Source organism: Dunckerocampus dactyliophorus, chromosome 15 (genome assembly GCF_027744805.1).
Source record: "Dunckerocampus dactyliophorus isolate RoL2022-P2 chromosome 15, RoL_Ddac_1.1, whole genome shotgun sequence".
Lineage (NCBI taxonomy): Eukaryota > Metazoa > Chordata > Actinopteri > Syngnathiformes > Syngnathidae > Dunckerocampus > Dunckerocampus dactyliophorus.
The window spans coordinates 166,080-190,256 of NC_072833.1; the positions used below are offsets into that span (position 1 = coordinate 166,080).

Genomic DNA, 24,177 nt, shown 5'->3' on the forward strand with positions numbered 1-24,177 from the left:
ATATGAAATTATTTATGACCTAAACAAAACATCAAATGCATTCAAATCAACAGGAAGGCACGGTAAATGCCTGTGCTGTGTTTGGGGCAAAGGGGGCAGTGCCGCACCACATCCAGCAGAGGGTGCTGTTGCTTGTGTGGCTGTCTTTGATATCTAACACCAATTAGTGGTTGGGGGGCAGATGCACCGTGGTTGAGTGGTTCGATTTGCATGTTCTCCTTGTGTGTGTCATTATGTTATAGCTGATCACGACACCCCCCCATAAACTTGCCAAGTGAGAAATGTGCCTATGCACGACTTTAAGATGAGCTAGCTGTCAGGCTCTGCTTAGCTAGTGGCGAACGTAAATGAAATGAAAACAAGTCATTTGGGAAGACGGAGGCTGAGTTGTTTGTGGCTCGGAGCACCAGTGAAGTTGCTGACGACGGCGCTGACATGGAGGTTCCTGCGCCACGCCCGAATGCAGTCAAAGAGAAACGTTTTCACAAGAAGTCAAACGACGCCAACTGCACGCACGATGATATGACGAAACAAATACCAGCATCTTCCACGGCGTTCTTGTGCCGTACGTCGTGCGACTATTGGAGCAACTCGTGGGTCGGGGCTCCAAACGTTCTGTCCCATCTCTGGAGCGTTGTCATCATCCGGCCTCATCGTCTCAAACCTTCTATTTTAGCGCTCTCACGTGTCTATTTATAGCCGCAAAGGGCCTGTCACCTGACCGCACCGCCTGCCTTTCATCAGCGGCGGCGCAAACAAACTCAAAGAAGAAGCGCCTGACGCCTGTCGGCCGGCGTGAGTGTGACGAGCGCGACAAGCGAGGAAGAAACAAACGTCTGTCATGAACACGCTCAAAAAGCCTTTTTTTCTCCTCACTTGTGTGATGGTTGCTTGTTTTTTCCTCCTCTCTAACGCCTTCACTTTTATGCTAACGCTACGCTAATATTCCCTCCGTGTTATAATTCATTCATTATTATCATTCATAACATGACTGGAAGGAAAGAAAATCATCTATCTACATTGTCTCTATCTACTGTGAACCGACATATGAATGCGGTGATTCTAGAATAGAATAATAGTCGTCACAATGCTAACACCACAGCTGGAACTGCATTGAAAGGACTGAATAATGAGGTCTGATATTATGACATTTAGAAGAGAATATCACTAAATGTTCATATTGAACTGTCCAATTGACTGGAACAAGTCATTCGTGTTGCCGTACATTTCCTACTCTATCATTTTACCGTATAAAAAACTTATTGTAAAAAAGGAACACCTGATTTATTTCTGTCTTGATAATCGTGTGACAAAATCAGTAGGCTTCTTGCTGCGACATAGAAAAGCAGCTGAATTGCTACCTGATTTTTGCTGATTTGACAACTTTGCATGTAAAAAAAACAGTAGGTTTCTTGAGACATAAGAAAAAACACCGACGGACCTTGAACCCTCCAGGCCCCTTAATAAATAAACTTACAGGTCATAAAGTTACTTTGAGTTACTTAATAAAGTTACTTTAAGTTACTTAATTAATTCATTTATTCATACTTAAGTTACAGGTAATAAAGTTACAGGAAAGAAAGTTACAAGTAATAAAGTTACTTAATAAACCTACAGGTCATAAAGTTACTTTGAGTTACTTAATAAAGTTACTTTAAGTTACTTAATTAATTCATTAATTCATACTTAAGTTACAGGTAATAAAGTTACAGGAAATAAAGTTACAAGTAATAAAGTTACTTAATAAACTTACAGGTCATAAAGTTATTTTAAGTTACTTAATAAAGTTGCTTACTAAAGTTACAGGTAATAACGTTACAGGTAATACAGTTCCAGGTACTAAAGTTACAGGTAATAAAGTAACTTAATAAAAATACAGGTAATAATTTAATTAATAAAGTTACAGGTAATAAAGTTGCTTTGCAAAGTTACGGTAATAAAGTTACAGGTAATAAAGTTACAGGTATACAGGTAATACAGTTACAGGTAATAAAGTAACTTAATAAAGTTACAAGTAATAAAGTTACAGGTAATAAAGTTGCTTAACAAAGTTACGGATAATAAAGTTACAGGTAATAAAGTTACAGGTAATAAAGTAACTTAATAAAGTTACAGGTAATAAAGCTACTGGTAATAAAGTTACAGGTAATACAGTTACAGGTAATAAAGTAACTTAATAAAGTTACAAGTAATAAAGTTACAGGTAATAAAGTTGCTTAACAAAGTTACGGATAATAAAGTTACAGGTAATAAAGTTACAGGTAATACAGTTAAAGGTAATAAAGTAACTTAATAAAGTTACGTCCCAAAATGGTCTTTTTCCTAAAGTGCAACAATGTGTGAATCAACTCACACATAAAACATGTTTTCCTTTTATTCTGAAAGGCAGAGGCTGGGATTGATGAGGTTTTCATTGTAAAATCAATCAAGCATGTGCGAGTTCAGGGGGGCCACCGGGCTGCGAGGGCGTATGAGTGTGATCAATAACATATGGTAGATTGATCAATCAACAATAAAGAGCGCAGACACGTATGCAAACGTCCTAAACAACCGTGGAAAGAATCAAAAACATCAAAGGAGCAACATGTTTGGTGCCCGAGGTGCACCCACTGTTCACAAGGATGGCTTATCAGTTGATACCTGATTGTTTTGGCCGACATGAGCGCTTGATGCTGGCAGTCGTGTGATGCATCTGGAATATAGGTTTCTTGCGCCATACAGGACCCCCCCCCCCCCAAAGTTTAAGAATGAATAGAATAGAGAAATGCATAGAACTGTTTCTGCTGGTCATGTGACGTCTGTGGCCGCTTGTTGACGAAGAGCTCAGCCTGCAGGGGTTCAAAAAGGAAAGGCGGCTGATGTGATGAGAAAAAGTCAATAATGGCGAGGAAAAGGGAGCGCGGTGAGGAGGAGGAGGACGAGGAGGAGGAGGGGTTGAAGTGAGCGAGCGAGGAAGCAAGGGAGGCTAAATCCTCACACTCTCATTTTCCCACCTCACATGCCAACAGAGGAGGGATGAAAAGGTGAGTAAGAGGCGGACAAAGTTCCTTAAAAAAAATCAGGACGCGGACGTGATAGCCCACTGCTGACCCGGCGGACCTTCCTGTCATCGCTATTCCTTTCCCTCTTGTTCCTGACGCGCCAACATCTGGACTTCCTGCCAAGAACTCCACTCTCATCCTGCTTTTATCCTCTCTGATCATCCTTGCTACTGGACTTCCTGCACACTCGCAGGAAAACTTTGCTGACTTCCCATGGATGCTCAGCGCTGGACGAGGGACCAGGGAAGGGTGGCGGCGACCGGGAAGTGCAGGTGTTAACCTCCATCACTCTCCTCTCCTCCCGCCCCTCGTGCCTCCTCATCCCTACCATCAGAACCAGACACCGGACCATAAAAGAATCACAAGGAGGGAATTCCATGCGTCTTCCCACTGGTGACACGCAGGAAGCTACCAGGACGCTGGAAGCTCTCAACTGCGACAAGTGACCGGATTAGCGTTGGGAGGCGGGATGGAGCGGCGGGAGTTATTGCTGGATGACCATGGGAAGCCCAGGTGAGCACACACACACACACAAGAACCACGCACACACACACACATACACACATAAACACACGCACACAACCACACACACAAAAGCTCACCTACACGCACACACACACACACACACACACACACACACACCCCTGTACACACCATCTGGAGAATTGCCAGTTAAAAGTCAAATCATGTAGAAAAATGATGTCAAAGTGGAAGATTGATATCGAAGTGGAAGAATGATATCAAAGTAGAAGAATGATGTACAACTGGAAGAATGATATCAAAGTGGAAGAATGATGTCAAAGTGGAAGAATGATATCAAAGTGGAAGAATGATGTACAGGTGGAAGAAAAATATCAAAGTGGAAGAATGATGTCAAAGTGGAAGAATGATATCAAAGTGGAAGAATGATAAAGTGGAAGAATGATATCAAAGTGGAAGAATGATGTCAAAGTGGAAGAATGATATCAAAGTGGAAGAATGATGTCAAAGTGGAAGAATGATAACAAAGTGGAAGAATGATATCAAAGTGGAATAATGATGTCAAAGTGGAAGAATGATAAAGTGGAAGAATGATATCAAAGTGGAAGAAAGATGTCAAAGTGAAAGATTAATATCAAACTGGAAGAATGATGACAAAGTGGAAGAAAGATGTCAAAGTGGAAGAATGATGTCAAAGTGGAAGAATGATGACAAAGTCGAAGAATGATGTCAAAGTGGAAGAATGATATCAAAGTGGAAGAATGATGTCAAAGTGGAAGAATGATATCAAAGTGGAAGAAAGATGTCAATGTGGAAGAAAGATGTCAAAGTGGAAGAATGATGTAAAAGCGGAAGAATGATGTCAAAGCGGAAGAATGATGTACAGGTGGAAGAATGATGTCAAAGTGGAAGAATGATGTCAAAGCGGACGAATGATGTACAGGTGGAAGAATGATATCAAAGTGGAAGAATGACAACAAAGTGGAAGAATGATAACAAAGTGGAAGAATGATATCAAAGTGGAAGAATGACAACAAAGTGGAAGAATGATAACAAAGTGGAAGAATGATGTAAAAGCAGAAGAATGATGTACAGGTGGAAGAATGATATCAAAGTGGAAGAATGACAACAAAGTGGAAGAATGATAACAAAGTGGAAGAATGATGTAAAAGCGGAAGAATGATGTACAGGTGGAAGAATGATATCAAAGTGGAAGAATGATATCAAAGGGGAAGAATGATGTCAAAGCGGACGAAAGATTTACAGGTGGAAGAATGATATCAAAGTGGAAGAATGATAACAAAGTGGAAGAATGATAACAAAGTGGAAGAATGATATCAAAGTGGAAGAATGATAACAAAGTGGAAGAATGATGTAAAAGCAGAAGAATGATGTACAGGTGGAAGAATGATATCAAAGTGGAAGAATGATAACAAAGTGGAAGAATGATGTAAAAGCCGAAGAATGATGTACAGGTGGAAGAATGATAACAAAGTTGAAGAATGATATCAAAGTGGAAGAAAGATGTCAAAGTGGAAGAATGATGTACAGGTGGAAGAATGATATCAAAGTGGAAGAATGATGTCAAAGTGGAAGAATGATATCAAAGTGGAAGAATGATGTACAAGTGGAAGAATGATGTAAAAGCAGAAGAATGATGTACAGGTGGAAGAATGATATCAAAGTGGAAGAATGATATCAAAGGGGAAGAATGATGTCAAAGCGGACGAATGATGTACAGGTGGAAGAATGATATCAAAGTGGAAGAATGATAACAAAGTGGAAGAATGATAACAAAGTGGAAGAATGATATCAAAGTGGAAGAATGATGTCAAAGTGGAAGAATGATGTAAAAGCAGAAGAATGATGTACAGGTGGAAGAATGATATCAAAGTGGAAGAATGATAACAAAGTGGAAGAATGATGTAAAAGCAGAAGAATGATGTACAGGTGGAAGAATGATATCAAAGTGGAAGAATGATAACAAAGTGGAAGAATGATGTAAAAGCCGAAGAATGATGTACAGGTGGAAGAATGATAACAAAGTTGAAGAATGATATCAAAGTGGAAGAAAGATGTCAAGTGGAAGAATGATGTACAGGTGGAAGAATGATATCAAAGTGGAAGAATGATGTCAAAGTGGAAGAATGATATCAAAGTGGAAGAATGATGTACAAGTGGAAGAATGATGTCAAAGTGGAAGAATGATATCAAAGTGGAAGAATGGTGTACAAATGGAAGATTGATATCAAAGTGGAAGAATGATATCAAAGTAGAAGAATGATGTCAAAGTGGAAGAATGATGTCAAAGTGGAAGAATGATATCAAAGTGGAAGAATGATGTCAAAGTGGAAGAATCATATCAAAGTGGAAGAATGATGACAAAGTGGAAGAATGATGTCAAAGTGGAAGAATGATATCAAAGTGGAAGAATGATGTCAAAGTGGAAGAATGATGTCAAAGTGGAAGAATGATATCAAAGTGGAAGAATAATGTCAACGTGGAAGAATGATGTCAAAGTGGAAGAATGATGTACAGGTGGAAGAATAATATCAAAGTGGAAGAATGATGTCAAAGTGGAAGAATGATGTAAACGCGGAAGAATGATGTACAGGTGGAAGAATGATATCAAAGTGAATTAGACATGAATTAGCGTAACCCTGCCACCGGTGGCCGACTCATGCATCGCATGCTTCACAACTTCAGTTGGGAGTGTGCACTCGAATGCATGAAATTCATCTGAAGGGAAGTTTTGTCATGGAGCTACAAAGGATATGAGGTCTACAAACATTTCCACAAAAGATTTGTGGCTCTGGAGAGTTTACAAAACGTTGATGAGGGGAAGGTTAGCATAACGCTAATTCAAGCTGCCTCATCCATGCGATCAAAATGCTAAAGGTGCGCTTCAGGCCACACATGTTGATAATTCTCTGGTGACTCTGATGAGGAGGAGGAGGAGGATGGTGAAGCTCATCCCATCAAGTAGATCCTCTCCTTTTTCATCCCCACCTCCTTTGGGTCTCAGCATGACGACTCCATCATGCCACAGATTATTGCACACATCACTTCACTCTCACTACTCTCTACTATACTCTACTATACTCTATACTCTCTGTACCACACTGTACTATACTACACTGTACTATACTACACTGCACTATACTACACTGTACTGTACCGCACTGTACTATACTACACTGTACTATACCACACTGTACTGTGCTAAACTGGACTGCACTGCACTGTACTGAACTCTACTGCACTACACTGTACTATATGACACTGTACTGCACTGTACTGCACTACACTGTACTATACTACACTGTACTGTACTGTATGGTCGTGTAGTGTAGTTTAGTGTTGTCTGTTGTATGGTCATGTGGTGTGGTGTAGTGTAGTGTAGTGTGTTGTATGGTCGTGTAGTGTAGTTTAGTGTAGTCTGTTGTATGGTTGTGTGGTGTAGTTTAGTGTAGTCTGTTGTATGGTCATGTGGTGTGGTGTAGTGTAGTGTAGTGTGTTGTATGGTCGTGTAGTGTAGTGTAGTGTAGTGCGTTGGTCGTGTGGTGTGGTGTAGTGTGTTGTATGGTCGTGTAGTGTAGTGTAGTGTAGTGCGTCGGTCGTGTGGTGTGGTGTAGTGTGTTGTATGGTCGTGTAATGTAGTGTAGTGTAGTGCATTGGTCGTGTGGTGTGGTGTAGTGTGTTGTATGGTCGTGTGGTGTGGTGTAGTGTGTTGTATGGTCATGTGGTGTAGTGTAGTGTAGTGTGTGTGTCCCACATTTTGGTGTAACAGGATAGGACAATACAACATACAGTATATCACATGCAATGGATCAGTCTTTTCTTTTTGGAAAAAGTCATCCGATGTGCTTTGTTTATGTCTGATTAAACTCAAATCACATTCTTTCTATGCCATAATCTCTCTCCGTTATCCATACAAGACTGGCAATCTGCATCATCTAGCAGAGATTAAACTGTTAAAGGAACACTTGATCCACTGTCCAGCTTTGTGCTCAGTGTTTGTTTGGCTTCCAGTCACATGACACGTGCAGCTGTTTCTACTATTTAGGGGAAATGATTTATGCATTGTATGAGATGATGTCAGAAATATATACTGTATAGATAAATACAAATACTATGTTACTTTGCTCCACTGAGTGTATTAAAGATTCCAAATATGTATTGAGCAATTTCCTCCTTTAAAGTATAAAAGAACCTTATCAGCCTCCTATGATGCAGAAGAGACTTTCTAATGATGTTCTAGCAGTAATGTGTCATTACAGCTTGTTTATGAGCACCAAATGTGAGAAAAATCCATCATCTCCTTCACTTGTTTGCTTTATTTTTGAGAATGTGATAGCAAAATGAATTTTGGACTCATCTTTTCTTTTAACAATTTTAGTCTAAACAGTCCTCATATTTTTATGAAGTGTTATTTCTCTGCTGTGAGACGGTCAGGGTCATGCAGTGACCTTGACCAGCCAGAGGTTTCCAAGTGGTGCCTGGTGGTGCTTCTCTCATTTATTGTTCCTTATTTTGGGAGAAGAAGTGTTGCATGAAAAGCCCCCGTGTACGTGCTTGTATGCCCTGATGACATGAGCGTGTGTGCTCTCCAGTAAACGGCAACGTTGTGCAGGTACGGTCTGTCCTCTCTGCTTGATAGTTAGTGCTCTCAAAGATTTGGGAATAAAATAGACAAAAGACAATTTGGCTTCTGTGGACAAACTTTATTCATAGAAAATGACCAAAACAGGAGACATGGCATCATGAAGGAAAAACCCTCTTCCTCATGGACGTGATACCCTCCCTGACCTGCCCGATGCTGCATGAGACTGTCCCACCACTTTGCAAAGGAAAATCGGGCTTTGCTGCACATCTTGATCAAGTAAAATCAGCTCCTAAATTTTGGACACCGCTGTGGGACCACAGCAGTCAAACATGGCTACTTTGCTCTCCTGTCCATTATGTCCAGCCTTGACCCGTCGTAGCAACTGAAGCTCATCTGGCGGCAGCAACTAATAACGGCGCTTTTGTTTGCATGCGCCTGAAGGCCCCCAGGAGCATGAGACCTTATTGAGATGAATGATTGATATGCAGCAGTGTGGAGAGTGGTGCTTTTAACCCCAGCCTGGCTTTGAAAGACCAGGCTTTTCTATGAGGTGGGGGTTGTTAATTATCCCACAGATGATGCTGGCGTACTGCACACTATCAAAGAAGTGGAAGGAAAGCCCAACTGTGCTGTAAGGAGAAGCTCAACGCTATTCAACGCGTTTATTACTTTTATTTCCATGACAAACGGTCAACATGTGATGGCTGTGACTTGTTCTTACTGGACACCTAAAGATGCGTTTAGCACCGTTCACGTAACGCCATTCACCACTCCTCCATTGTTCCTCCATCGTTGTATTCACACAGAAAATAATGGGAGGGTTGACAGATAACTGCTTTCTTTAGCTCACATCTCCAGCAGCTCTGCACAAGTCTCACAGTAAACTTCAAAATAAAACACACAAATAGAGTAAGAATAAATAAAACAATAAGGTTGCTTCCTTGTCCCGCGAGTGGCCAAGGTGAGGACATAACTGGTGAAACCTTAAACGTGGGCTTCATTTCTTCTACTCGTCGTTTCCTCCCTGGAGTCCTAAAAGGTGGGAGGGGAAACTCGTTAACATTCATGACAAACGTGCAAACCTGATTGGCCTGCCTGTGACTTAACCCCAACGCTGACCTTGTGAATATTTAATGAGGCGTCCGTCTTGCATAGCGAAATGGGGGGGGTGTTGGGCATAAGCAGAGAGGTCACGTACGAGTGTTTTGATGACGTGTGTGTGTCATTGCGTGTGTTATTGTGTGTTATTGTGAGTGTTATTGTGTGTTATTGTGAGTGTTATTGTGTGTGTTATTGTGTGTTATTGTGTGTTATTGCATGAGTTTCTATCTGAGGCTATGGGCGTCTAAATAACCAAACCAAAGAATATGAACCGGTGAGATTTATTCCTGACAAAAAGATCTCGTCCAGACGTCCGGGCCTATAACAGTCCCTGCATGCCGACTACTAAGCGGGTGTTACGACAGCGCAGCTGGAATAAGCACCCTTTCTTTCCCTGCCTGGCATTTTATACATTTTGAGATTGTGTAGGATGCAGGAAGTCTGGCGATCGTGGACCAATCAGCTCGTGCAGGGGGCTGCTGACGTCGACCAATCAGCTCTTGCAGGAAGTCGGCGGTGTGGACCATTGTGCAGGAAGTTGGTGACCAATCAGCTCTTGCCATCGCCTCCTTTCATGTTGATTTACCTCCGTGTCTGCGGCGTCAAACTGTGGCCCCTGGAACACTCAACAGCCTTGAGCTCTTCCTGCTTTGATATGATAACAGAACAGACATGCACAACAGGGGGGTGGTGTACCTACAAGGCGACCACTACATCTCAATGCAGATGCAAATTAACAATACAATACAAAAGGAAGAAGAAGAAGAAGCCAGTGACCTTCATTAGCAATGCAAGTCAACTATATAATGCAACTACATGTGAACTAGGCACAATACAAATAATCTACTTCTTCAGTATGCACGGAGCCAGCCCTGCACACCAGCAGGTGGCATTGTCGTCCCACCAGACACGTCCCGTTGGGGGGGACAATGTCCCAGCCAGACGTTCAGGCTTTCACCGGTCATGGAAAGTCATGTCATGTGGAAAATGGCCACACCCCAAATGAGGTTTGTGGCGCCACCCTTTGGGTTGTGGTGAAAATGAGTGGTCATTAGAGCAGCGGACCCCGCCCCCATTTGAGAGGCTATTAGGAAGCTGATGTTTCCGTGTGTATCTGTACAAACTACTGCATGAGTTGCTGGCACCAGCACTGTTCAAGCATGAATGAAGCCACTAACAGACCTGCTAACCTAAAACACCACATGACCCCTTGACACCTCACCATGCCCCCCCAGTGAGAAGCCCTGCATTAGACCAAAGGCATTTAGCTTGATGGCTGCCATGTTTTTCCACCCATCTTGCTCAAGCATGCCGCTGAAGGTGCGGACCAAACTCCATGGGGATCCGGCCACCCTAGACACCTCAAAGTGACGGTAGGGGAGTTGGTAGAGCTGTGTGAGACATGTCAATTCAACCTGACCTATGGGCTCAAAATGTGGGATGTCAAACCCCGCCCCCATTTGGTGTATTGACCAGAAAATGATAGCACAGGCAGCACAGCAGGGGTGCATATTGGGATCACTTTTCACCCTTCAGGAGAAGACTGACAAGCACACAGCATTTAACGGCATACAACAGTTTGCTTTTGGCTTGTCTGTGACTCATGCAGACAAGTGGAGATGGCGAGGTGATTACAGCCACGACACTAGGCTGGGATTAGAGTGGATTACATGCGCACACGCTTTCACACACACACCCACACACACACACACACGCACACACACACACACAGTTTTCCACAAGAGTCTGAATACAAGCTAAGACTACAAAAGGGCAGGGGAGTGAATAATGGATGCACGGAGGGATTAAACGTAAAGCAGCCTGGATGATTGTCTTCTCTCTGCAGGCAGTAAAGTGCCAACATGGCCGCTCCCAGGAGACACCCTCCACCCTCTACCTGGCCCTTCCTCCTCCTCCTCCTAACCGCATCCCCGGGTACCCTTCACGCCCGGCCCCTCCTCCTGCACTCGTCCATCAACGTGGCCGTGGTGTTCAGTGGCTCCAGCTACCAGAATGAGGTCAGAGGTCGGCTCAGCGGTGAGAACTTCGTGGACCTGCCCGTGGTGGTGAGCCCAGTGACGGTGCTGGTCAATGACACCAACCCTCGAGACCTGCTGACACGCCTCTGTGATACCATGGCGACAGAGAAGCTGCACGGCGTGGTGTTTGAGGACGACGTGGGGTCGAGTTCAGGTGCACAGGTAGGATAAATAACATGTATTGGGAGGGGGGACCATGTCACTTTTATCTGTCATCACAACCTTCTCATGGACCACTGTGATCCGCCTTCAAGAGTCATTCTTTTAGAGATCTTTGTGTCTTCAGGTGGCTGAGGTGGCACAAATTCTGGACTTCCTGTCGACCCAGACCGCTCTGCCAATCGTGGGCATCAGTGGCGGCTCAGCTGTGGTCATCCCATACAAGGTACCACCGGTGCAATCTTACTTCCAAGCTCTTTGCCAACCTTGTAGACCATTTTTCACTCTAAAGTCTCATGTGTCGTGAAAGTCTGAACCTCAGGTGCGCAGGGGTGAGGTTGAAACAGAGTGAGATGGTCTTTAAAGGGACAAAGAACAGCCAAGCTAACTCAAGCCTAGGCAAGCAGCGCTCGTCTGGGCTCCCACAGCTGGTCCATGTGCAAAAAAATTCAAGAAACGGAGGGCGCGCTTGTGATGTGCGTACGTCCGGTTGTGAGCTAGGATTAAGGATGGAGCAGAAGCCACAGGCGATGGAGCAAACTGAAAAAGGCAACATGAAAACTTCCTCTTGTGAAACTAAGAAAGCAGTTGGCCAGGCTGGATGGCAGAGAAACTAGCAGGAGAAGCAAAAACTATTAAATGTCCAATCGAGTGCGTTCAAATGTGAGCGGAATCTTAGCACTTTAGCTCACGTAGCTATGCTAGTGTTGCTAACAATGACGTGTCATTGGTGAGTAGGTTATATGTGATATATGTGATATGTGGTGTTTTCAGTGTGTATATCAAGCACGGAGACTTCTTGGAGACGCACTCGCTTGGAGTCAAACACAGCTCATTAGCATAAAAGCTACACACACACACACACACACACACAAAGGAAAAGAGGGCTCACTAAAAGCACTTTGAAACTGTCGACATTCCAGCTTCAAGGCCAGGGGATACACTATTGCACAATTACTAAACTCCACTCTGCAGTCATCGCCTTGCATGCAAACACTTTTGACGGCAAATATCAGCAGCCTTTGACCTCATTGAGCACCTCTAATCTCTGGAAGTGCTGGGAGGAAAAACAACGATGAGAAGAGATGTCATCAATCATCTCTGAGACTCACGTAACACGTATCTCTCTAATGAAAAAGTTGTTTTTGTTTGGAGGGACCGCAGGAAGAAATGCTTTTTGGGGGTTGCAACATACTTGAGTACCCGACACCCCTCCGCTCAACTCCTCCTCCTCACACGCTCCCCACCTTGCTTTAATTGCGCAACCGCCTTCATCAACACCTCGTATTTTTAGCAGCCGCTCTCACACGTAGACACGCAAGCCAACACCCTCGCCTCACCTCACACACACACATGGCGAGGGGGAGATGCCGGCGCTCGCGTGCCTTGCTCAGGAGCACTGGAGCTTCTACTCTGTGATGCATTTCTTGTTATTGGGGTCCTTTGTTTTTGCACTTAATTGGAGAAAGGAAGTACATTCTTTGTCAGCCAATCAAAGGACTGCAGCGTGTTCAGCTCCGCCCTTTAGGTACTCTCCCACTGTTGTAGGAGGGTGCCAAACACTGACTTCTGATCAGTTCTTTAACAATGCAAACAATGCTTTCAACAAACTACTTCAAGTTTAAGGCCAAGCGCTACTTTCTAACAGCATGACAGTGATCCCCCCACAAACTGGAACCCACAATCCCCAGCACCGGAGGCTGATGCCTCATCCATTAGGCCACCGGGCCCACAGGACCAACGTTAGCTGTGGCCAAAATTGAGGGTTTTATACCCAATTTTGGCTTCTCCTAGGATGGATTTACAATGGCGGTCTGGGCTGGTGCAGTAAATTGGTTTAGGGGGACACAATTTTAGAAAGCTGATGGAAGGGGGCTGGACTTCTACCTTCACTTTTATTTTCTATTATTATAGAATAAAATACTTTCATGTCAAGTGACATTTATACCTCACCCAATGATAATATCATCAGAATAAAGTAAAGAACAAGCAATCCAGTCAAAGATCCTCTATATCAGTGGTCCCCAACCGCCGGGAGACCGGGCCGTGGGTCATTTGGTACCGGGCCGCACAGAAAAAAAAAATGTCCATTTTCTTTTTTTTATGTTTTATTTTGAAAAGTGGCCGGATTCTCTCTGTTATAGCCGTCTCACTTGACGCATGTCCATTGTGGGTGTGCTAACTTTATCTCATGCCGCACAGATAGACTACTACTGTATTTTTATCATTTTTCTTTCACCTCATATTTGGTATCAAATGCTGAAACTATGTGGGAATGCATAAAGGTAAGTTTGGATGACTTTGAATTTGTCTCAAGTTAATTCATGCTAGCACACTGCCTTTTAGCACACACGTCAAACAGCCATGTCATCATCTCTCTGGAAACACTTGGCTTAGATCGCTATAATGTACGACCCCCCAGCCCCCCTCCCGCCCCCACCCTCCGGTCTGCGGAATTTTTTGGGAACACAAGCCGGTCCGTGGGTCAAAAAAGGTTGGGGACCACTGCTCTATATGACAGAGACACTCTGCTGTTTTTAAAGCCCTACTGCAAAAAATACTAGTCAAAGATCCTCTATATGACATCTGCTGTGGGATGATTTGATGTCGTTGACGGGCCAGCTTTGGCCCGTGAGCCACCAGTTGACCCCCCCTGCTGCAGCTGTTAGGTGTTTGGTGTTTTGATGTGATATTTCCCAGCTAGATCTGTTATCAATACGTTCCAAAGCACAGCTGAAGCGCATGAGAGGATGGGTGAAGGACAAGTTCACTGAGCTAACTCACTAACGTGTCTTCCGTCCTTCTGCCTCGTTTCTCCTCCTCCATGAGCTTCCTGGCCTCCAGTTGGAGCACACCAACCTCCTTGCCCGCGTCTGACTTGTGTGTTGAATTCAATTAAGGATGTGTCTCCAGGACCCCATTAAAACCCTTAATGAGACCCTTCAGGAGGGCCCGGCCCCCGCAGCTATGAGCTCTTATCCCCAAGACTCCCAAAGCATCCACTCCAACTTTTCCTGCAGTTTTGATCCATCGAGTCAAGCCGGCCGCTCTCTCCGTTCAACACCTCGTGTGCTCTGCTTTTGACAACCTTGGTGCTCCAGTCTGCTTGGAGACAAATGGCAGTAAATGATGGAAGTTCTCAATGGACGCCACATCCTACTGCATGAGGCCTTTTCTCCTCATCAAGGAGGTCTCACGCAAAAGTGCAGGTGGATCGGGTGACGACACCCCCCCCGCTCAATAGCGCTTGATTATCAATAATCGCGGCAAAGGAAAGAAGCAGCAGCCGCACCTCCCCGGGACGCCTATTTATAGTCACCATGGCCTCTTGGTGGAGAACAACAAAGACGGAAAGACAGAAGACAAAAGACGGAAGGCAGAGGAGGAAGTCTTTTGTCACGTGTGGAGCAGCGAGGAGGAAATGAAAACATGTTTGTGTGTGTGTGTGTGTGTGTGTGTGTGTGTGTGTGGTGCGTCCATGAGGAGTACATCATTTTTCATATATGCACTGGCCACAATATTAGGCACACCAGCAAACTCTAATGTTTTCTTCTCTTGGAGATGAATGAATGAAGCAGCCATCATTCATTCATTCATTCAGCCTTTACCAAATCAGCACAACGCAGTTTTCATACCGAACTCATTTAACACTTCAAATACTGCTTGGATTGCAGTACTTCAAATACTGCTTGGGTTGCAGTACTTCAAATACTGTTTGTATTGTAGTACATCAAATACTGCTTGTATTGTAGTACTTTGTTGTTTGTCATGTTGAGTACACAATAGTGAACAAATGTTACAAACAATAGCAGTTTGTTAACTTTTCTTGTGATTTGGTGCTATGTCAATCAAATTGAATTGATAGTTAGTTAGCCAGCTAGTTAGGTAGTTAGCTAGCTAGCTGGTTCATTAGTTAGTTAGTTAGTTAGTTAGTTAGTTAGTTGGTTGGTTGGTTGGTTGGTCCGTAAGTTAGTTAGCAGATCAATGCCAAAACTACTTCACTGATTCCCAACTCGACAACTTTGTCAAACAATGAAACACATCAAATTTCCACACGTCTTCAAAGCAACAGGTCCATGCACATGTCCAACAGGTCCATGCACATGTCCAACATGTCCAACAGTACTCTATATATGAGATGATTATATGCAAACATTATATAGAGTAATGGGAGTACCAACATTATATAGAGTAATGGTATGATTATGTGCAAACATTATATAGAGTAATGGGAGAGCAAACATTATATAGAGTAATGGGATGTTTATGTACCAACATTATATAGAGTAATGGTATGATTACGTGCAAACATTTTATAGTGTAATGGGATGATTCTGTACAAACATTATATAGTGTATATAGTGTACCGGGATGATTATGTGCAAACATTATATAGAGTAATGGCAGTGCAAACATTATATAGAGTAATGGGATGATTACGTGGGGAATAAACCATAAGGCGGATAGGCTTCTGGTGGTTTTGCAATGTAAACATAAACTTGATGAATGTTTGAGGCATAAACAATGATTTGTGATATTGGACATCGCTTACTGGATCACACTTTCCTCTTTTTGGCCCCTACTTATTCATTTATTTGGGCCAGTTTGACCTCCTTTCAGTGTATGTCCTCCTCCACTCCCCTTCTAGCCTTCATTTCTGGCTCTCGCTCGGCCTTGCTGATCCAGAAAGCAGAAGCAGGCCACCAAAGAAGCCCGGCAATATTCCCTGCTGGAAACCGCTGCTTGTTCATGAATTGCAACTTCAACACATTCCCCCTGTCTTTGTCACACACTGTACCATCAAAGATCCTCTATTTGACAGGAATGCTCTGCTGGTTTTAAGGAGCGGCTGCACAAACACTAGGGTCCAAGCATGCCCCCCCCAGCATTATTTTTGCTGCTTGGGTGACAGCCTGCCATGCTGTCTTGCATGTGTGCTATTTTTACGGCCCACTCAGTGTTCTGCCGGGGCTCACAGCCTCTCGGGGCGAGGACCAAACCACCCCAGACTGAGATTACATTGAATGACGGCGAGTCTGGCTGCTATACTCTTTTGGTGTTCCTCAGGCTCACGGCTCTCGTGGGGGGGGTGGGGGGGGGGGGGGGGGGGGGTTTTCACAGCCTCTCAGCTGTGGGAGACGGAAGGAAGATGACAGCTCCTCGCCTTCGGAGACGAGCCCCAGAGAGTCGGCTCCCAAAAGGCGCTTTGACAGTTTAACGCTGTGCGATTCCTGCCTTCTCCTCCCAACTTCTTTATGGGTGCACGTGTCTGACATGTTTTCATCAACCTGATAACATTACTCCAAAGTGTTGCCCTCTTGCACCAGAAATCACCTCAAATTGGGAAGATTTGGATTCAGCTGACATGCTTGCACCTTCTTACATCACAGCTGAAGCCCCTCACTTCCCCCAAATTCTACAAATCACCTACATGTTGCATTTCGAACTATCGAAACAAAATGATCATATTTTTACATGCATATTTGATAAGTAACTTACAAAAGAAGATGCTTCACTATGCTATTAAAGCACTACACAATTAGTAATGATGGTAATCACACTCATAACAATAACAATATGTGCTCCTTTAAAAACGTCACATCTGGCTCGTCTTGTGTGTCAGCATGGATCCGTGCATATGCTAATGTATGCTAACACACACACACAGGACAGGCTAACACATGCCACATTGCTACGGTGTCAGAAAGAGAGCAGCTTGTACACACGCACACACACACACACACACCTGCACACGCACACACACACACACACGCACACGCTGATTAAAAGAGTAGTGTTGTTAAATGTGAGCAAGATGTTCATGTTAGCGTCAATGAGCACATTATTTTCGACACAAAGTCATCCACTTCAATTACTAGAAAGACTTTGCAATGAGATGATTGCATTTTCATTTTCATTCAAAAAAGCCATTTTAGAACTCATTTGACATCATCGTACCCAAGAACATCAGCTGCTTGAAAGGAAGTTGCTCTTTATTTGGCCGTGACAGGCATTCACCAGGACACACCGCGCAATCATTGGACACAACTACAGAGAATGCTAACCAGCGCCATGGTGGTACATGGGTACACAAAACCATCAACACACAACACAGCAACACATGAGCACACACACATGCAACTATCATTTATAGAACATTCATATTCACTCCTGTTTACACGTAACACAACTATCATTTATAGAACATTCATATTCACTCCTGTTTACACGTAACACAACTATCATTTATAGAACATTCATATTCACTCCGGGCTGCACGGTGGCCGAGTGGTTAGCATGTTGGCCACACCGCCAGGAAATGTGAAAGATCTGGGTTGGAATCTACGTTGGGCATTTCTGTGTGGCGTTTGCATGTTCTCCCCGTGTGTGTGTGGGTTTTCTGGGTACTCCAGTTTCCTCCCACATTCCAAAAACATGCATGTTAGCTTCATTGGAGACTCTAAATGGTCCATAGGTATGAATGTGAGTGTTTGTCTATATGTGCCCTGCCATTGGCTGGACACCAGTCCAGGGTGTACTATGCCTGTCACCCCAAGTCAGCTGGGATAGGCTCCAGCATACCTGCAACCCTAATGAGGATAAGCGGCATAGAAAATGGATGGATAACAGTCACACCTATTTACAAAGCAGTCCAGCAAAGCATGCTGGGAAGCAGGAAGTGTTCCCAGTGATGCTCCATTCATAAACGTTTCCACGTTATCGTGATCTCTTTTCCCTGATTGGCTGAGACAGACCACATGGTTCTACTAACACACACACACACACACACACACACTCATAGCACTTTATTATTTATTTATTAATTTATTTGTATTAATGTGTCTTCTGTTGTTGCTTAATTTATTGTTATTAATGTTTCTTCTTTTATTGGTATTAATGTTTCTTCTGTTCTTATTCATTTTCTTGTGTTTTTCTTTCTTTTTTGGGAGAATGAACAGAATAAGAATTTCATTGCATAGTATAACTACCTGTTTTACTGTGCATATGACAATAAAACTCTTGAATCTTGAATCTACTTTCTCTTAAGGAGGGCTGTGATGACTAGGATTTTGTGCTTCCTTTTCTTGTCAACTGTAGAACAACACGTGATAAGCTACCACAGACAAAGTACTGCTCATGTAAAAGAAGCTAAATTCCATTTTGTCTTCCTCTCGGCAGGCTGAGGGCTCGTCCTTCCTGCAGATGGGAGCATCTCTGGAGCAGCAGGTGGTCTGCATGTTTAAGGTACAGCTAAAACATGCACGGCTTGTCCCACCAAGCCGGCCGTCTTTAATCGGCAGGCTGATTAACGAGGCAGCATGCAGATGCCAGATTACAAATGCATACAGATTGCCTCATGATGTCAGGATTAGACGCCCTGACCTCACGGCTGTTTGGGGAATGAATGGGATCATTTATGGGAATAGTTTGTTCAAAGCTACATCTGGTTGCTTGGACATTAGCCTAGCATAAACCTTCAAAGTTAAAGTGCTCATGTCACCACAAAAGTGAAGAAATGTAAACGTTTTTCGTCGTCCAGCTGTAAAACAGGAGTGAAGTGAAGTTGCGATTATCAAGCAGTGAGTGTTGTGAAGCGTCATCGTCTTACTCTCACATGGAGGAGCAAACTCATCCAAACAAATATTCACAACAATAACACGTGACTGTCACATTGACTGATATTGTGTTGTGATACGTATGATTACGTACGTGTCTTGGTTTACAGCCAGGTGGGGGCGCTGTTCTGCCAGTGGCTGTTAGTTTATTTGCAGGTAAAAGTGCTTTATAAGTTCTACCATACATGGTATGCATCAAGGACACATTTCTGTAGTACGCCCTGCCGGGTTTGGCTGCCATGATGGTGTGCAGAATGCCGAAGCATTGCCTTGGAAACGTGTCCTCAGCACACTCAGACAGGAATTGCTCTCATAGACCATCTTGAATTCCCCAAAAACAAAGACAGGTACGTGTGATAAAAATGTTTTGTTGTTGGTAAATAAGCTTAATAAACTTGAAGTGTGTCTTGTGTGCATGAGACACTAACTAGTTTCTCTGGGTGATGAGTTAAATTCATGACAAGTCAGTGATGATGATGATGATTTAGATGATAGTCTATCACATGTATGAATGAATGCCATCACTGCAGTAATACTTCAATACAGTGAATTATACTTCCAGTAGGTATTATTTTGTATGTTGATTGTTGTTCATGTAGCGTCCTTGCTATGTTTTTCTCTAGCAGGGTTAGGCTAGTGATCATTGTTGGCATCTGCTTTCCCATCTGGCAACACTCCATAGTTAGCTTGTTGTTTCGCGCCATGCTAATGCTAATGCTAATGCTAATGCTAATGAAACTAAGCTAGCTGGCTGTTGCTGCCTGTGAGATCACATACAGTTGCTTCTTAGTTCTACTGAGGACACATTTAGCTGGAGAAATAAACACAAGTGCTTCTTTTAGTATCCATTGGACTTTCTCTCCTAGTTGACTTTCTATATTTTGTATTCTTGCGTGCACATTCCCTTTCATAAGGCTAGCAGTGGTGATAACTAAAGAAAGAAAGAAATGCTCAGGATAGAAGTCAAAACGAGAACCAAGAGTGGTAATTCCTGTGAGCGCCATGTTTTATTGTTGTTACACATTACAGCTAATGGTGTTAAAACATTGCCCCCATGCTCCTGGAGCGGGTCCAAGGTCCTAGGTCCCAGGGTCCTCTGTGTTTTGTTAACGTGAACTTTTGTCCCAGCTCATGGAAGAATACGACTGGGGCGAGTTCGCCATCATCACCAGTTTGCTTCCCGGATACGACACCTTTGTGGACATAGCCGAGTCCTACACGGACACCTCCTACTTTGTGTGGAACCTCCAGGATGTCCTGTCCATGGAGATGTCTGTCGGTACAAACGATGCGAGGACCAGGCGCATTCTGCAGCAGGTAAGATTAAAAGTGGAAAACCTTGGAAGTTCTTCACCGCTTTAATTGTGTTTTTGTCCACAGGTGGACTCTCAAGTCCTGCTGTTGTACTGCTCCTTCGAGGAGGCCCAGTTCCTGTTCCATCAGGCGTCCGAGGTGGGCCTGTTGGGTCCAGGCTACATCTGGATCCTCCCCAGCCTGGCTGTGGGCAACCCCGAGATCCAGCCGCCCGCCAGCTTCCCCGTGGGCGTGATCGGCGTCATCACCGAGCAGTGGAGGAAGAGCTTGCGGCAGCGTGTGAGGGAGGGCGTGGCCATCGTCGCCAAGGGCGCCGAAAGCTTCAAAAAGCAGCGGGGCTTCATCCCTGAGGGACACGGGGACTGCAGCAAGCCCGCTAAACTCTCCGACAACAACACGCTCTTCAGGTGTTTTTCTTGTTGCACTGTGGTTTCCATCTCTCACCTCAACTCCTTCAGCCTCCAAACAGCACCTTGGCTAACATTTAGCGCTTATGTCTTATCTTCTGATGTATGACTTTTCTATGAAGTGTAGCATAGCAGCGGCTGCGTTCAGATGTTCTAGATTCAATCCTTCCACTATACACTAGGTCCCCAACTTACGAACACAATTGGCTCCAGACGACCGTTCTTAAGTCGAATCGTTCTTAAGTAGGGGAAAAGGTAATATTACCAATGATATAGGTACTACATGTACTTGTATACATATACAGTATATGTGTATGTATGTAAATATGAGTAAATAGGGTAAAAGGTAATATTACCAATGATATAGGTACTACATGTACTTGTATACATATACAGTATATGTGTATGTATGTAAATATGAGTTTGGATGCAGTAGTAATATTAAACCAGGATAATTAATGAAAAAAACAATAATAAAAATGATATAATAATACGTAATGATAAATGTTATTTACCTTTGAAGAGGAGTGGTCGAGCATACGTCGTTGTGGAGGAGGAGGAGGAGGAGGAGATATTGAAAAAAAGGACAAATGGTGGTGGTGGTTAGACTCTTCTAAAAGAGGTAGTGTTCTGTGGGTGGTGTAGAATTAAGCAGGCCTATTAACTCTTCATAAACTTTAATCACACGCTCTGTCCGTGTTGTACAATTTAGCTTTCCATTTAGCTTTACACTGTATCTCCCCAGCGTCTAACTCTTCCTCTGTTGGTCTCATTAGCAGTGTCACAGTGCCCTCTACTGGTCAAGCATGTACAGTAGCAGTATAAACATTGATTGAGCGACTACAAGGCAAAATAAAATAAAATATAGACCAGTCGGCTTGTGTTCGTATTCATGAATGTTTGCTAGTCGGGTGTTCGTAAGTTGCGGACCTAGTGTACTTACTTACGGATCATCGAAACGCTTCAATAGGAAGTTCATGCCAGCATTTCTATCAAGCATCAATCGCATTTCATTTCATAATTCAATTCCATTTTAAAAGGATTCATTTCAATTGTAATATTATTTCAGCATGTGATGACATTTTCAAATGAAATATTTTTTACATTTAATTTAATTTGATTTATTCTTTGTTAAAAATGTGGGGTGTTTCAGAATTGAACAAAATTTAACTGGATTTATTTTCAAAATTAAATGACATTATTTCATTTTTTAAATATTTAATTCAATGCTATATTAATTATTTCAAATGTAATTTCATTACCCATTTAAATGACTTCAATTTGAAAATATGATTTCATTATTTCATTCAGTTGTTGCTGGGCCATAGTAAGAGCCATTTTTAATTCTTTATATACAAATGCTATAGCTAGTCATAAAGATGAACAAAAGTCATCTCAAAAAGACACATACAGTACTTACACATACAGTACATACATATACATTACATACACATACAGTACATACACATACAGTAAATACACATACAGTAAATACACATACAGTACATACACATACAGTACATGCACATACAGTACATACATATACTGTACATACATATACAGTAAATACACATACAGTACATACACATACAGTACATACACATACAGTACATACATATACTGTACATACATATACAGTACATACACATACAGTACATGCACATACAGTAAATACACATACAGTAAATACACATACAGTACATACACATACAGTACATACATATACAGTACATACATATACAGTACATACACATACAGTACATGCACATACAGTAAATACACATACAGTACATACACATACAGTACATACATATACTGTACATACATATACAGTACATACACATACAGTACATACACATACAGTACATACATATACTGTACATACATATACAGTACATACACATACAGTACATACACATACAGTACATACATATACTGTACATACATATACTGTACATACATATACAGTACATACACATACAGCACATACATATACAGTACATATATATATAGTACATACATATACAGTACATACATATACAGTACATACACATACAGCACATACACATACAGTACATTACATATACAGTACATACACATACAGTACATACACATACAGTACATTACATATACAGTGCATACACATACAGTACATACATATACAGTACAGTACATGTACAGTACATACATATACAATACAGTACATATCTTAAAAAGACACATACATTACAGTACATATATTTTATTGAATGAATACGTGTTTCCCTGCAGGCCATTTCATCCTACAAAGTCAGTCTCGGATGAAACAAGACGCACGAGGCACGCACGTTTCTGTTCATTATTAGTGTTGGATGTACTGGAATGAGACAAAACTAAAATATTGCCATTTTGCACAAAAATTTCATTGTTGTTGCTATTTTTTCAACTGCCTGAAGTTGAAGCGACTATGGTTCCTTGCTTACACAAAAAGTACATTTCAGATGATGGCAAGTATGGCTTCCACCTCATGAAACATCTCAGAGTCTTATCTTGGACTCAGGAGTCATTCACAGCCCTTCTAGCATGCAAATGTGATTGATTGCGTGATTGATTATTCAGAGGCCACTGTGTCATGGCGATGTAGCGTGCTACGTAGATCCTCGTGTAGCCAAATAACCCAAAGGGAACAACACCTATTATCCCCTAATGAGTTACTTGCAGCCTGGCCCCCCGGGGCTGCTGCAGGTTCCATTAGAAGGTGATGATTGCCTGCATGAATGAATATGCAAATGTCTTGATTGGGGAAGAGATAAAGCCTTTGTATTCCTGTGACGTATGCAGGCACATGCGGAATGTGACGTGGGAGAGGAGAGACCTGTCCTTCAACGGCCAAGGATTCCTCTCCAACCCCTCTATGGTTATCGTCGCCCTGGACCGAGAGAGAGTGTGGGATAAGGTACCGCTGCTTTTGATCGCGCTTTCATCGTCATTTCAACCCCCAAATGATGCTGCTGATCGCAATTTATATCATAGATTAATGACATGAAATACAAGACATTAGTACCACGGATGGGCTAGGCTTGATGAATGAGTGAAGGTATGCCCCCAAGAAGCACTCGTATACATTCAGCTACTCGACCTTTTCAATCGTTTTTTATTCATATGGCAAGAATGAAGGACCAATAGAAGTTTAGATAGGGTGGCTGGACTCACTCTAAGAGATAGGGTGAGTCCAGCCATCCTATGGAGGAAACCCATTTCAGCCGCTTGTATCCACCATCTCCTTTTATCGGTCACGACCCACAGCTCATGACCATAGGTGAGGGTGGGAACATAAATGGGGGGGTAAATTGAGAGCTTTGCCTTCCGGCTCAGCTCTCTCTTCACCATGACGGTCTGGTATTACTGCAGACTCTGCGCCCGATCCGCCTGTCA

At 42.9% G+C, this 24,177-nt stretch overlaps 1 protein-coding gene across 3 annotated transcripts in view; it reads left to right on the forward strand.

Moving 5' to 3' along the window:
- The first annotated feature begins 3,001 nt into the window (after positions 1-3,001).
- LOC129168284 (glutamate receptor ionotropic, NMDA 2C-like) overlaps positions 3,002-24,177 on the forward strand; it is a 41,861-nt gene continuing 20,685 nt past the window's right edge. For 2 of the 3 annotated variants that reach the window (XM_054753372.1, XM_054753374.1), the window contains exons 1-7: positions 3,002-3,554; positions 11,075-11,429; positions 11,554-11,652; positions 18,606-18,671; positions 20,171-20,359; positions 20,423-20,763; positions 23,584-23,698. In XM_054753372.1, the coding sequence (XP_054609347.1) occupies positions 11,091-11,429; positions 11,554-11,652; positions 18,606-18,671; positions 20,171-20,359; positions 20,423-20,763; positions 23,584-23,698 (1,149 nt within the window). In that variant the 5' untranslated portion in view covers positions 3,002-3,554; positions 11,075-11,090. The other variant, XM_054753373.1, reaches the window with a different exon arrangement.